This window comes from Ovis aries, chromosome 12 (genome assembly GCF_016772045.2).
Source record: "Ovis aries strain OAR_USU_Benz2616 breed Rambouillet chromosome 12, ARS-UI_Ramb_v3.0, whole genome shotgun sequence".
NCBI classification, from domain to species: domain Eukaryota; kingdom Metazoa; phylum Chordata; class Mammalia; order Artiodactyla; family Bovidae; genus Ovis; species Ovis aries.
Genome location: NC_056065.1, coordinates 4,101,632 through 4,117,042, shown reverse-complemented (window position 1 = coordinate 4,117,042; position 15,411 = coordinate 4,101,632). Strand labels below are relative to the sequence as shown.

Sequence of the window (15,411 nt, the reverse complement as noted above, 5' to 3'; positions counted from 1 at the left end):
TGGATGCCGGGTCTCCTGGTCTGTGAGATGACCACGATCCACCAGCCCTGCCTGCCTCTCAAGGGCGCTGCTGGGCCCAGCAGAGCCAGTAGGCAAGAAAACACTTTCGATCCGGCCAAGGCATCTCTGAGATAAGAGTGATCTCTGCTCCCATAGTTCCTTGGCCATCCCCAGTACTTTCTTCTTTCGTGTGAATATCTCCATCCTTGTAGACTCACAGAATACCAATTTGCATCTTCAGCAAATATGACAATTCTCTCCCAGATCCGGCATCCGGGAGAAACAAAACATAAAAGGATTAAAAAAAAAAACAAAATGGGCAAAGAACATCACTCTTCTTTCAGACCTGACTTTTGCGGACCTGTGGTTTGATTTATGCAAGGTACACAGAAGCCAAGTTTTCATGTTTTAGCAGCCCTAAGCCAACAGCCACTGCAGACGTCTGAGTAAGATCTGCTCCGCCCTGGAAATGTTTGTTCAAGAAACAGGGAGGGGGAGCAGAAGGTGGCCTGCAGGCCCTTCGCTGAACAGCAAACACGACCCAGCCTCGCTGTGGTCACAGGCGAGAGACAGACCCGGCTGCCTGCCTGCCTGCCCGCCCGCCCGCCCAGTGACACAGAGGAACTGCTGGAACTTTTCAACACCACCTCTTCCCAACCCTCGACGCAACATCTGCTCGTGCCCCCCGCACCCTGCCGACACCCTCAATGAGGCCAGGGGAACAGGGGTGAGCTGGAAAACCCTGAAGAACATCAGGGGGCGCTACAGCAGTCAGGGGTCATAGGACACAGCGCTCTCCGCCAGGAGGTTGGGCACGGGGCTGCTGTGCCAGGACAGACCTGCCGCTCTCCCCTCTTCCTCTCCAAACAAGGCAAACGAGAGCCCAGCATCAGAGCTTCCCTGTGGGTACATCTCTCAAGAATGCTCTCCGCACCAGGAGCCACAGGCAGGTTCCAACAGGCCCTGCATGAACCTGCTGGCCACGGCGGCCGACACCCCAGAGCAGAGGGCTCCCAGACTCCACCAGGCTCTGCCCACATTGGCAGGGTGCAGGGGCCCTTCAAGAACACCCAGGATCACCTCCCGGGTCCAGGTCAAGACGGCTCTGACCTTGGGGGAGCACTCCTGTGAGTCCTCCCCGGCGCCGATTTTACTCCACTTCCAGCAGGGGACTGAGCCTGCCCCCATCACCTCGTCCCCCGAAAGCCAGCCCAGCACCCCTCCCAGCCCTGAGATCCGGCCCGGAACACGTATGGAGAAGCTGCCAAAACTCTTGGAGAAAAACCGAAAGTGACTAAAGGCACAGCCATCTCCCGGGTCAGGGCCGGCCTTACCAGCGTCAGCTGCCTGCAGCACTTCCCGACCCAGCCAAGGAGAGCGACCAGGCCCTGGGGGGCGGCGGGGGTGGCGGGGCGAGGCCCTCTGAGAGGTAGGAAGCCTCCCCCGTGGGCACGGCAGGACCACGGGGTGGCTACTGATGGAAGCCGGCGAGGGGGAGAGGTGTCCCCTCTGCATGCTCTGCACACCCACAAACACCTGCCCAAGGGTACTCCCCGTGTCATCGGAGGACGGCAACCAGGAAGGGCCTCTGATGAGGCCAGCTTCCTCAGCAGCCTCCACAGCGTCTCAGCAGGCAGGGCCAGAGCAGAACGCAGGTCCTTCCCCCGGGAGACTGCGGGCTGAGGGGTGGGGATCGGGAGGCCCCCGCGGGAGAGCCGTGGGGAAGCAGGGGCTAGGATGCCCCCATGCGCAGTGGCCAGAGGTTCCCCAGATGCTGGGTGTGGACCAAAGGCAGGAAACGGCGTGACAGCCTGAGCTGGTGCAGGCCACCTTCAGGGCAGGCCGGGTTTGCTCCGCATGAGGTTCTGAGCTCCTCTGCCCCTGCCAGATGGACGGGCGCCTCCTTCTCTCCGTCCGAGACCCCAGCAGAAGCCTCCCTGCGTCCTGACCTCGAGAATCTGCTCTGGGATGCACGTGGAAGCAGCAGGCAAAGGCTGTAGGCTCCTCAGAGAAAAGGCACTGTGGACCCGTGAAGAATTCCTCTGGCGAGTATCATTCTTAGAGCCGTGCCGGGCCCGCCCTGAGTCTCAGCCACTCTCTGAGCTCCTGTGTCCCCTCCAGGGGCTGCAGCCAGCTTCCTGGGGCTAGAGGATCCCCTCAGCAGCCAGGCAGGGCTGGGGGCTGTCTTTCCCCTGTCCCGCAAGGCCTATCTGCCAGGCTTGGCGCCGGCTGAATTCACTGGTAATCTTGCAGAGAGGATCCCGGATCAAGCCCACATAGCTGAGGGGAGATGTCAATTCACTTCCCCCCAATAACTCTGCAGGATCAGCCGGAGAACACACACGTTCATTACCAAGTCTGATTAGGCTGGCAGACAAGTGACATTAATCATTTTTGACTGTACCTGGGATTCAAGCCCCTCTTACTCCATAATCAGAAAATTTTATGCTCTGGTGGATAGGGGGGAAAAATTAAACCCACATTTAATCCTTTCACTTTCATCTTGTGAAAATACAGGAAGCAGGGAGGAGAGAGACAGACAGCAGCAGCTTGGGCGCCTCAGATGGCCTCTCTCAAGGCGTCCAGGCCCTTCCTCTGTCCTCCCGTGTCCCCCAGCCCTCCACCAGGACTCTCCCCAAGGAAAAACCCCAATCAGAGCCAGAAGCAGAGGAGGGGAGGGAGGTGGGGGATTCCACTATTTCTAACAATGAAATGTCCATTTCAGGGCTTACTTTTCCCAAACTCCAAGGCCAAGCATGGGCCTGAATCAATGAAAATACTTTAAGCCACATACTTCAGTGCGGCCAGGTGTCCTGGACAAATGAAACACTTTCCAAGTGCCCCACGTTCCTGGGGCTGCTACAGAGAGACTCAGTGTCCGTGTCCCAGTAACCTCTTCTGCAAAGAACCCAAGAGAGGGGCTGGGTCTGTGGGACTCTGTGGCTGCCACATGGGAGGGTCCACTCTGTGCAGAGAGGTGGGTTAAGCCCGACCACTGATGCTGTGATGAGACAGAGCTAGCAAGGCTCGACAAGGGGCTCTCACCCAGGAGGTCCCTGTTCCCATGCCAGCAGGCTCCACGGCAAACACTTCACACTCCCACCATAATACATGTCTCCCACAGGAGGGGGAGGTCAGGATGGTGAGCTCCAGGGCCCCCCTTCACCCTACAACCCCAACACATAACGCTTTACAGCTCTGAACACACCCCTCCGGGGAGGACCCGCTCCACTAGTAATGTGCAAGGGATGTCCAAGTATCCCTCTCTCAGTGTTGAGTTGGACTTAGCTTTTCCCATTTTCCAGACCATTTCCTATTCCAAGATGGCTAATGCATCCACCAAAACAAGATGAAAGGTTAACTCCATGTTCCTCCTGTAGAAGAAACGGTCCACAGCCTATAGGGACATTCCCTGAGAATAAAGGCAAAGGGCAGGCCGTGAGGGTTCCAAGGGTTGTATGCTATTGGCCATTCCCTCTTGGGATGCTGGAAACGGATTCTCACCACGGCCACTCTCCCCCGATCCCCACCCCCCACCCCCGCCACACACGACTTCATATAATCTCTCTCTCTCCCCCTCCCAGTCCCCACCAGATTTCCTTCTCTATCTAATAAACACGAGTTCTTTAATCCTAGAAATGAATATCAACTTTGAACGTCTCCTGTTGGCAAATCCAGCATTAACCAGAGCTCCGTTATAGTCCTTGAAGTAGGGATAAGCTTGAGATAGGGGAATTTTCACGGAAAAGGCAGTGGGAAGACAGTTTTCTAAAAGCTTCCCTTATTAAAAGCCCATTTTGCCAACATAGCTCCCACCCAGTGTCAACCTCCTGCTGAGACAGATGTCATTTACACAAGACATTTACGCGTATTTCCAAGAGCTGGGAGATTTAAGAGTAAAAACAGACTGCCTTTATCAGGCACGAGACTGTGCTCTGTGCTGGGGACAAGTGGTACAAATACAAGATGCCAGGGTCCTGATGACCTCGAGGCCACCAACACGCTGCGAGGACGCCCACAGCAGGAAGGAGCGGCACAGCCCGCCTGGGCTGCGCGGGACACCCTCTTCCCACATCCGCTCAGCGACCAAGCAGAGCTGGAAAACTGCTCCCACTGTTCGGAAAGGTGATCCTAAGAAGTGTCGGGAGCCCAGGCAAATTGTTACAGCTGCTGGATGGGAGGGGATGATAATGACATTTATAGTGCCCTAAACATTTACATTGCCTTCTACCAGGCACTGTTCTAAGCCCTTTCCATATGTTAATTCATTTAATTCTCACATGAACACAATTGAGAAGGTAATGCTATCATCTCCATTTTTTAAAACACAGAAGTGGAACACAGAGGTACTCAGGGTCACACAGAGACTAATCGGCAGAATGAGGATTCAAACCTAGGTCTTCTGGTTCCAGGCTGCTCTCTTAGGCACTGCAGAGTACTGCCCTTCACAAGTCATGTTTCTGGCCCTTGCTTTTTAAAACAAAGGCAAAACAAACACACCCCACCATGGAATTAGAACTTCAGTTGAAAGAAAGATGATTGGTGAGTTTGACCTGCTGTGTCTCTACCTGCCAGCCATTAGAACATTTCTCAACTGCTAATATTAATAATGACCAACAGAGGCTCCTCTCTGTAGCCCCTTGATTCCAACTCTGCTCCCTTTCTGGTGTTCAGACATCCCTGGTTGGTACTAACCCACCTAGCTGAGGGGTACCAAGTCACGCAGAAATCACTATTCACCTGGGGCTTCCTTTCACAAGAAACTGTCTAATGTGAAAGTATGAAAGTGAGAGTCACTCAGTTGTGTCCGACTCTGAGACCCCATGGAATTCTCCAGGCAGAATACTGGAACGGGTAGCCTTTCCCTTCTCCAGGGGATCTTTCCAACCCAGAGATCGAACCCAGGTCTCCTGCATTGCAGGCAGATTCTTTACCAGCTGAGCCACAAGGGAAGCCCTGCATAAATTCATTTAATCATGGAGTATCACGCATATACACAAATAAACACAGAGACACCATTACCAATAACAGCCCCGCAAGTCGTAAAACTATATGCCAAACGTTCAACAATTGATACAGTCCTCCAGTGTCTTTTCCACTCTTACTTTTAAACTTTTCTCGGTTTTTGCCATGCTGCACGGCTTGCAATATATTGTTTCCCGATGAGGGATCGAACCCTGCAGCGGAAGCACCGAGTCCTAACCACTGGACTAACTGGAAGTCCTCAGTGTCCTAATACAAACTAGAATTCCAGTGAAGCAGCTGTCCTGGGATTCCAGCACATTAAAACCCATTACAAAGAGGATACTGCCTCTCTATGTTACTGTCGGGAGGCAGTCAAGTACCCCAGGGCCCTTGAGGGGGCAGAAGCTGCAAACACATCTGTGGGAAAGTTGCATTTGATTCTGCTGAAGGTCAGGGCGATTTGCCGAGTGACAGCAGCCCTCCGCCCACATCACACATTTCTGTGTCCATCCCCCTTTCCTTATTAATTAGCACCTGAACTGAGTTCTGATGGTGGCGGGAGCAGAACCCACCCCCACCTCCCACACTCCTCTTCCGCTCGATCCTGGCTTCGAGTCTGAGCTCTGCTTCCCTGAAGCCAGCTGCAGTGGGGAGCACACTGAGCAGCCTCGGCTGGGGACTGCAGAGAGGCCGGGCCAGGCTTTCCTGATGAGGGCGTAATAGCTGCTGCTGCACAGTGCTACAGCTGGATGGGAGATGGGGGCTGCTGTCATGAGGGAAGAGGCTTGACTGAAAGATGCAACCCCAGGCCATTTCCAGAGAGGCTTTCTAGATGCTGTACCATCGTCTGCACTTTGTGCTTCAGATATTTAAAATACCTATATAAACACATACGCACATGGGGGTGGGTATCGTCAAATATGACCACAGCAAATATGGGGTGGGGAACAGGAAAAGAAGAAATCTATTTTTCTAGAGAAATCTAATAGGAAAAAGATCTATATTTCTAGATAAGTCTAACAGGAAAATCTATTTTTCTAGATAAATCTAATAGGAAAAGAAGAAATGAAACATCACTGAAGAAATATACACACCTAACTGCTGGAAGAGAAAAATAACAAACCCCCAAGAAGACCGCAAATGTGCTCAGAAAATCTACACAGTGGATGTCCAGTGTTTTATAGTCAGGCTTTGAGAAGATTCTGGCTCAGAGGAGGAGGCTGGAGGGACCTGAGAGCTCTGGGGAGAGTGAGACAGGGCAGGTAGTTGGGGAATTCTCGAGCCTGATGCCTGGTGCAGTAGCCAGTAGGAGGAAGGGGAGGAAGCAGGGCCCAGCCAAACATCAGAGCAGAGGGCAAAGGTCCGAGGGGCCAGAGGTGGAAGGCCGGAGAGGGCATGGATCCAGGGTCACTTCACCCTCTTCTCAAGCCTCATGGCCTCTGTCCATCCAAAGCCCAACCAGGTCTCTTCCCTGTCCCCACAGGTCACCCTGGAGGAAGGGTGTACCACAGGCAGGCCGACAAAGTTATCTGCCATTGTCCTAATAAGCAGGGGCCAAACGGTCATCTCAAGAGTAGCCTCACAACCCACTCTCAAGAAGCTACAAAAAAGCAAGAGAGGGCCCTGGAGACAAGGGAATGATCTGGTAGCATCAGGCATCAACCCCAGCCTCTGTGTGTGTGTGTCTGTGTGTGTGTGTCTCTGTGTCTCTGTGCGTGTGTGTGTGTGTGTGTGTGTGTGTGTGTGTGTGTGTGTACTGGCTGTTTCTGGAGAGGGGCAAGGCGCGCACCTGTCAGAGGAAGAGGTGTTTGTTAAATATCGCATAAGCATACCTAAGGGCACTAAGGAGCAGAGTGTGTCCAGGGGCTACCTCCCTCGGTGAAACCCCCGGTCTTCCCTGGAGCCGGAGCGGGCAGCGCCCCCTCTCGGCTCGCCCCAGCCCGCTCGCTCGCAGCCTCTCGCGGGCGGGCTGCGGTCTTCCCGCGCCCCCCAGCCCCGCCCCGCCCGGACCCTCACACTTACTAGCGCAGCGCAGCGCGCGCCGCCACACCTCTCGCCCGCACAGGTCGCACCAGCCGCGGCCGCCCCGCAGCGCCAGTTCCACGAAGCAGTGGCCCTCGCCTCGCTCCGCCGGGACGCGGGGGTCCTGCGGCTGCTCGAAGATGCTGCGCACGTCGCGGGGCCGGGGCGCGCCGGGCCGCCGCCGCAGTCTCTGCTGCAGACCAGGCCGGAGAGGGCGAGCGGGTCGCGAGGCCCGGGGCTGGGGCTCCGGGTCCCCCCGGGCGGCCCTCCGGGCACCGCGTCTCTCGTGCGCGCCTGGCGCAGTGGAGAGGGGCGCGGGGGCGCAGCGGCGCGAGGAGTGGCCCGGCGGCGGCGGCGGCGGCGGCAGTTCGGGGCCGCTCAGGCTCTGCAGATAGCGCGGCGGTTCTGGCTCCAAGAGCAGCCGGTACGGGCGCTGCCCGATGGCCGGGGACGCCATGGCCATGCCGGCGGCTCTCCGCGCTGGCGCTCCTCCCGAGTCCGCCTCGAGAGCGGGGCGGCCCCAGACCGGCGCGCCTTTAAAGGGGCCGCAGCCGGCGGGGCGGGGCGGGGGCGGGGAGACCTCGGAGAGGCAGGAAGGACGACGCACGGGAACCACCGACCGCCCTGAACAGGGGCGGCAGTGGGGGACGCCTGGGCGAGTGTGGATTCCGGGGAGTCTTCAGGTAGCCGGGGCAGCTGAAGGGTTGCACGTGGAAAGCTTCTTACAGGACAACTCGGAAGAGGCTTTCTGTGGGAGCCTCCTGCCTTCAGCCCTCCTCTCCTCTCCCATCCTTCACCCCAACCCCAGATTTTCACCCGCCAACCCCAGGTTCCCACGCCCCCAATCCACACTCCAACCCGCCCCGAGGAGGGAGCGGGCCGGAGGGAAGGGCTTAGAAACGGAGAATGGGGGTCCAGCGAGACGTCCGCCGGCTCAGAGTCGGCCCGCTGGCCTCCCGGTTTTCACGCGCCCCCCGGCCCTTCCCCTCCGGCGCTCGCCGCAGTCCGCCGCCCCCGCGCGCCCCGAGCCCGGCGCACGCAGGGGATGCCCGGCCGCGGCTCGCGGGCCCACGGCGGCTCCGAGTCCCGTGACGGCGGGGGACGCTTCCGATGCTGATGGCAGCGGGCTGTCCGCGCGCCGCGTTCACCCTGGTTGGATTTCCCCTTTCGCAGCAGCCCTGGCCGGTAGGAGAGTCCTTTCCCGGAAGACTGGAGTTCTGGTGATCCTAGGTCCGTGCCAACACTCCGGGCCCCCGTGGGTTGGGAGAGCTTTCCTTTCTAAGTCAAATCTGCCTCTCCCCATAGATGTTCTAGTAATTACTGTGGAAATACCACCACCACCCCCGCCCGCAGAAGCCCTGCTTTGCACCTGGTGTGGACAGCCCGCCTGTGGGACTCAGAGAGAGATTCCCTTCTATCAGTCCGAGGACAGGCTTCACAGCCTCCCCCCTCCTCTCGATTTTAATGCTCTGCTGTCCTCGCCTTGAAAGCCTTAACAGTTTTTGAACAAAAGGCTAGCATTGTCTTTTAGCCCTGTGTCGCACCAAGTAGGTAAGCAGCCCTGCCCATCTCTCCTGGGTGGGGAACCCGGCTTGCTGGGGCTCCGAACCTGTGTCCCGTCACAGACCTGCTGTGTGACCCTGGGTCCTCTCTAGCCTCTGTAGTTTCCTTAGCCGGAAACTGGACTGGGAGTGAGCAGACACTTAACGCTTTGCTCCTCCTCTCTGGTTCCATCACTCTGACTCAGTGGTCACTCGAAAGGTGCGGTTCAATTTGGTTGATTTAGTAGAGGTCACCAGCGAATCAACTTGAGAAACACATGGTCTGAATTCTTCTAGACCTGAGTTGCTCCCTCCCCTTCCCAGGCCAGAGATGGGTCTCCCCCTAGTGTCTTCTAGGGGAATCCTCACTTTTGCTTTTGGATTTCCCCTTGGAGGTTCGTTTTTAGGTGATTCCTAAAATTTCAACAGTCGAGAGGCCAGGGAATGCCCAGCTTGCTTTGGCCCACGGCTTCTCCCTTATGCTGGTGGCAACCATGGATCCTTTGATCCCTGGGTCTCAACCAAAAGTTCTCACCTCATGAGGCCGTTTCTGAGTGCGTGGCAAGAATGTGGCCAAGAGCACAGAGCTGAGAAGCAGAAGGTGGGAGATGGGGGCCTGTGAGCCACAGCCACCCCACTCTGCTCCCCTCCTGCCCCTCTCCTCTCCCCTGTCTGAACCTTGCTTTCTCTCCATCAGTGGTTTTCCAATGCTGCCATACATCACCGTCACCTGGAGGGCTTGTTGAATTACAGATTACCAAGCTCCACCCCCTGAGTTTCTGAGTCAGTTTGTCTGGGCCTGGGGTTTGGGATTTTGTATATTTTTCTTTCCCATTATGGTTTATTACAGGACACTGACCGTAGTTCCCTATGCTGCGCAGTAGCCATTGACCATAGTTCCCTTGTTGCTTGCCCATCCTTTATGTAACAGTTTGAGATTTTGCATTTTAAACAAGTTCCCAGGCAGTGTTGACGCTGCTGGCCTATTACTTTAGATCGAAGGTGGCAAGAAGAAAATAGGATTCTCTGTTCTTTGCCCCGCAGAGCAGGTGAAGTTCAGTGGGACACGGCTGAGAAAAACACAGTGGGGGATAATTCTGCAATGTTTCGTTGCAGATGTTGACCCAGAAAAGACCTATTTGCCTTTGTGGTCTTCTTTCCCTCATCTCTCCCACTTCTCCTGCAAGCAGTTCTCGAGAGGCTGTTGCAGAAGCCTGTGTTGTGTATGTTTGCTTGAATCCAGCCTGTATTATCCACCTCTGGCCACAGGCTTGAGACTTGTTTGAAGATCTCTTCCTCCAACCTTGGGAGAGCAGAGGGCTGGGAGAGGCCCAGGGTGTGGGCCAAGCTCGAGCTCTGGTGATAGTCTGATGTGGCAAGGAGAAGCGACCTGGCAGAGTGCGTCACCAAGGAGCCAGTTTTGAGATGCTGTTTGTGAAATTACCACCAATGGCCATTTCTGTCCTCCACCCCCCTCCCCTCAGCATGAGTTTGGGCAGCCCAGCCCAGATTCCTGGGATGGAGAGGCTCACGGGATGAGTGTCTCCTCTGGCCCTGGGAAGCTGAGGACTGTCTGGAATAATCAGGCATAAACCCCTTTGCCCAGGTTCCTGAGCTGGGCAGAAAAGTGCTCCGGTTTAGCTGTCGTGCCCCAGCTCTGATCTGGAGGAGCGCAAGGAGAAAGCGCTCTAGCAGGGCCAGAGCCCTGCATGTGGCTTCCGGGACAGAAGGGAGAAAAAGTGGAGATAACATAATTCCATGTGACCAACCTGAAAAATGTATCAAGTTTATCTCCCAGTTCATCTCCCTGAGCTAGAGACTGAGGTCAAGCGAGGCTGCTGCCTCTCCCGAACCCCAGCAGGAGGCTCTCTGCCGGGAACTTGCCTCTTCTGATGTCATCTTTCCCAGCCCAGTCTCCTTCTTCCCCAGAAGAGCATCCTCTCCCATCTCACACACACAGCCCATTTTCCTTCATCAGGGAAGTACTAAATAAACTCCAGGCTCATGGTAGGGTCAGGACCTGGGGTACTGCCTGATGATGAACTTCGGCACTGCTCGGGTTGGTCTTTGCTCATGCTGGCCACAGGGGCGAGACCACAGCATCTGCTGAGACACCTCCACTGGGAGTTTTCTCCCCTCGTTAGCAGATCCTCTTGGCTCGGAGCCACTGACTTTTTTCTGCTTGTGACTCACTCCCAGAAGAGTGGGTGTGCTGTTTTTCCTTTTGACCAAAGGGAAGGATGCTGACAGTGAGTTTGAGTGTGTGAGGTCACTTCAGAGGTGGTCTCTTGGTTCCCCCAGTGGGTGAGTTGTTTCAAGGCTATCTCCTAACACCCCCACCCCATCCCACTCCACACCCCCACCCACCAGGGAGCTTCCAAGTAGGAAGGAAAAGAGGAGGAGAGAATGTGGCCTGACTTTCTGAAGGGGAAGTTTCTGGGTTTGTCTGGCTTGGAGGCATTTGAAGTCGCCTGAAACCCCCAAAGGGCCTTAGGGACCTCCCAGTGATTATGCTGGTACAACTGTCTGCTTGGGGTCACTGGACCTGTCAGGACAGGTCAGGCTACACTGCAGTAAACAACCCCCACATCCCAGTGCCTTGCACCCAGAGACTGCTGTCTCACTCACACCACATGCCCCCTTGCCTGTTGGTGGGGAGACTTTGTTCCTCAGAGTCAGGGATCCAGGCTGCTGGAGGCGCCACGTAGCATGTTGCCCAGCAGCAAACCAGAGGGACGCAGAGATCCCCAAGGCTCCAATAGCAGCACGCAAAAGCTCCAGCTACTTCTGCTTGCTCCTCGTCGGCTAGAATTAGTTCTAAAGCCCACCCTCCATAAGGAGGGCAGGAAGTGCGTTCCTTTCTTGTGCTCAGGATGGCAAGAGCTGGAAGTACTTGATCAACAGCACAAATGACCCCTCCCTGCTGTCCTTAAGAGCACAGAGCAATTACTCGTTTAACAAGGGATCACCTAACATCCACTGCATCTCAGGTGCTATTTTAGGCATCAAAGGTGCGACAGTGAAATGGCCATGTTCCTGAAGCTAATAGAAGTTTAGGCGGAGAGTCAGCTACTAGACATGTCAACCTGAGTGTAACAGAGCCTCAGGTCATGCACACTCGGTGGCAAAGCGCAGTGAGGGACAGAGAGCAGCAGGGGCTGTTGGATTGGACTGGAGGCAAGAAGCACCTCTCTGAGGGGCAGACGTTTAAACACAGCCCCGAGTGGAGCCAGCCCGTTGTCTACCTGAGCAAGGAAGGTCCAAGCTGAAGGAGGGGCAGGCATAGCGGCCCCCCAACCTTCCCAGACTTTATGAGCATGAGTTTCTTCCAAATGTGGATTCCAGCCCCTCCCTGCAGAGATCAGTTCCCTAAGTCTGGACATTGGCTTGTACCTTATGTGAGTTTGATGAACATGACTCAGAGACCACACTCTGAAAATGGGCAGCGGGCAGTTGGGACTGTGTGAGCTGCTCAGTAGACGTCTGAGGAAAAGCGCTCTTACCTTGAGAGACTGCTGAAGAATGCCTCTTCCTCACGGCTTCCTTCCCCTCCCGGCAGCTTCTGCACGCAGAGCTCAGCCTCCTCAGAGAGTGGGGAGCACCTTTCACTGCTGGACTGTGAGCAGGCACCATGACAACACATTGTTGGGGAATTAGAGTGTTTGTGGTGGTCCTTTGTAAAGTGCAGTGTGTTATACATATTTGTTCTAGAACCATGCATTGAATACCTGATATATGGCAAGCACCCTTGGCTTGAATGACCTCATCTTCACAGCAACTCTGTGAAGTGGCTGGCATGCCTACTTTATAGATGAGAGAACTGAGGGTCGGAGAAGGCGTGTGACTGGCCCCCAAAGGTGTCACAGGTTGGACTGAGATCTCTGATTTTGCCTTGGCACTGCCCAGCTGGTGTGGTACAAACGGCAGCGTTTAAAACCTCTGATCTCACTTTGTAGGTGCTGTTTGAAGAAAACCTTTCCCCGTTTTCCTCTCTCTGTTGCAATCTTGTTTAACTTTCAAAGTCTAGTCCGGATAGCAGGCCCTCCCTAGGGTCTTCCCAGAGTCCCCCAGCCCGAATTCATTGTGTCTCCTGCATCCACGTCATCCTGACATGACTCACAATTAGGTTTGCACATTCTTGCCTCCCTCACTTGTCAGTCTTTCTGCCACTGTGCAGGGCAAATAGGAGGTGCTCGTTAAACGTTTAGCGAAATGAACTCGGCTGTAGGCTCCCAACCTGTACCTAATACAGAATTTATTTCTTAGTATCCCTTCAAGCCATGGCCCCTGCACCCAGGGAGGGAGAGATGAAGAAACTGTCTGCTCTAGGGAGACTAGAAGGCCCCCCAGGACCTGTGGGAGCCAGGAGAAAGTTGCTGGTCACCAGGGTGGATTCTCTGCCTTCTTGTGCTAGTAACTGGCCAGGGGTGGGGGCTTGGGGGAACCTCGCCCTTCTCAAGGGCTTGGGCTTTGTGTGTAACGCCAGTGCTCCTGGGGGATCCTCTAGGTCCTTCACACTGCCTGGTGGCCAGAGGGGCAAACCGGGCTGGCAGCGTGAGCAGGAACACGAGGGCTCCTGGGGCCGTGCCACTGTGTAAGATGCGAGGCGGTGGGGCTGGCTTTCCAGCAGTGTGGGGGCGCCTCCTCCATCTGTGCCTGAGTTACAGGGCTCTCCTGTCCCCAGCCGCTCTGCCAGGCTCACGATAAGGCTGGTTTCCGTGTGGAAGTTTCTTCTCTCGTGTTGGAAAAACTCAGATATTCCAGGCCCGTTTGTCAGCAGCTGTGGCCCTCAGCCAGAGTGGGGCGCCGAGACACAGCCACGGACGTTCCAGGACCAAGCCATCGCCGTGGCTGGCAGCGGGGGCCAGGGCAGGGGCAGGCGGAGGGGCAGAGGGCCTGGGCCGCTTCCCACTGGAGGCGCACACACACGCCTGTCCCTCCCCTGGGCCTCCCCGGCTCCTCTCATCTCTGCCCCCCTCCCCTCTGTCTCTCCCTCTCCACCCCTCTACCTCTGCTTCCTCCCCATCCTTCCCTCCTTCCTTACTCCCACTCTTCTCTCTCGGCCTCATGAAGGCTCCAGGGAAAGGACGGGACTGCGTCAAGTGCCCGCAGTGATTCTGAGCTTCCAAGAATACACTGAAGCTACTTCAGGTCACGCTGGCTCATTCCTGACCACCTCCCATTGGGGTTGCTGGATTACAGAGGTTTTTTTTTGCATGTGTGTGTGTGAGATGAAGCAAAAAGCAGCCAAATCCCATGCTTTGCAAAATCACTGAAGCAGTGTGGGAGTGAGCCCGGGATGACGGGCTGTGGGAATCCTCTGGGGCTGTCCCTGCCGCAGGGAGGTGGCCTCAGAGAGTGCGTGCTAGCCCAGGAGGAGGGAGGCCATGCCGCTGTCCCTGAGACCGGCCCCCCCAGCCTGAGAGAGCAGGTTGTGGGCTGGCACCTGGTTTCCGGTGTCCACCGCTGCCCACGGGCCCATACCGGGCGTCCATACAGCCTCTACTGGAGGCTGCAAACTGCCTCGGTGTCCTTGAACTTTAGAGCTTGTGGGAGAATCATGGGGGAAACGTCCACAAGGCAGGCTCCAGGGCCACCCCCTTACAGATGGGAATCAGGAGGTGGGGAGAGTCCCAGAATCTGGGTTTTGAACCAGAATGCCTGTCTGTACAGAGGAAACTACACGGATTCTGAGAGTCGCAAAAACTATCGCCCTGAGGCCCCAGGGCTCAGAAGGAGGCACCAGGGCCCCGGCCCATCTCTGCTGCTTCCTTCCAGGTGCCCCTTGAACCGAGCGGCCTGTTTTAATGGCATGTTCACCATTGATCCGAATGCCGTGGGGCCTCTTCCCCAAGGTTTGCGACGGACCTGAGCCACCAATGGGCTGATAAGTAACAAGGGCTCCAGTTTTCCCACCCAGCCTGTGTGGTGGCCTCAGCGACGGGAGGCGGGGCTGGGAGGGTGTGCAGAGACCCCAGGGAATGTTTCAGACTCCTTGTGGAATCACAGAATCTGTCCCTACCCACAGCTTTGAAAGATACTGTCTCTATCTTACAAACGAGGATCATGGGCATGGAGTTTCAGTCCACGCTCCACACAGGCACGGGTGTCTTTAAAACACCAGTTGGGCTTGACCTAAAAAAACCTGTTTCTGCAGCTCCCCAAGTGAAGCCCGCATTCCTTCGAGTGGCCGAGAGGCAGCTTCTGGGTCTGGCTCCCCGCCCGGTGCTCAACGCCCACTTCCTGCTTCAGCCTGCTCTGCAGCGACACACATACCTGCCGTTCCTCCCTCGCCGAGGGGGGTGTTGGTCCCCCTGCCAGGGATGCCTCCCATGCCTTCTCTGCCGGGCAACCCTGATCACCTGCCAAGACCCCACTCTGACCCCTGCCCTCTGGCGGTGGCGACTCAGGCCGCTCCCCCTCGAGCTGTGCCTTCCTGTCTCTGCCCGCTCCTGTGGTGCTGAAGGGCCCTTCTTCATCGGGGTGAGCTCCCCAAGGGCGGGCACAGCACCCGAGTCGCCACGTAGCTCTGGCTCCCCTCCCAGGGCCTGGCACCCAGCAGGTGCCCGGTTGACGTCTCAGCAGCTGAATGGGCGCTGCATTTGAAGTATCACGTTAGGAATCACCAGAGAGAAGAGGTCATCAGACACCTGGTGTGGGGGGTCTTACCAGGTTCTGGAGGAACTGGTCAAGGTCATGGGCCTGGGTCCAGTTCCGTGCTCCCTGCAGAGAGGGCAGCAGAAACCCTGCTGGGCTGGGGGCCCCCATGTCGGGGGCTCTGCAGCACAGAATCACACTGAAGCTCTTGCGGGTTCCCTGCTGGCCTTTGCTCATGAGCTCATAGAGCCTGGATAGTATCATTCCCCCAAATCTGCACTTGGCT

At 56.3% G+C, this 15,411-nt stretch overlaps 1 protein-coding gene across 2 annotated transcripts in view; it reads right to left on the bottom strand.

Annotated features, from left to right (window-relative positions):
* RASSF5 (Ras association domain family member 5) overlaps window positions 1-7,498 on the bottom strand; it is a 74,378-nt gene extending 66,880 nt beyond the window's left edge. For both annotated transcript variants that reach the window (XM_027976238.2, XM_060396292.1), the window contains exon 1: window positions 6,988-7,498. In XM_027976238.2, coding sequence (XP_027832039.1) covers window positions 6,988-7,450 — 463 coding nt within the window. In that variant the 5' untranslated portion in view covers window positions 7,451-7,498. The remainder of the gene's footprint in view (window positions 1-6,987) is intronic.
* Window positions 7,499-15,411: the final 7,913 nt, after the last annotated feature.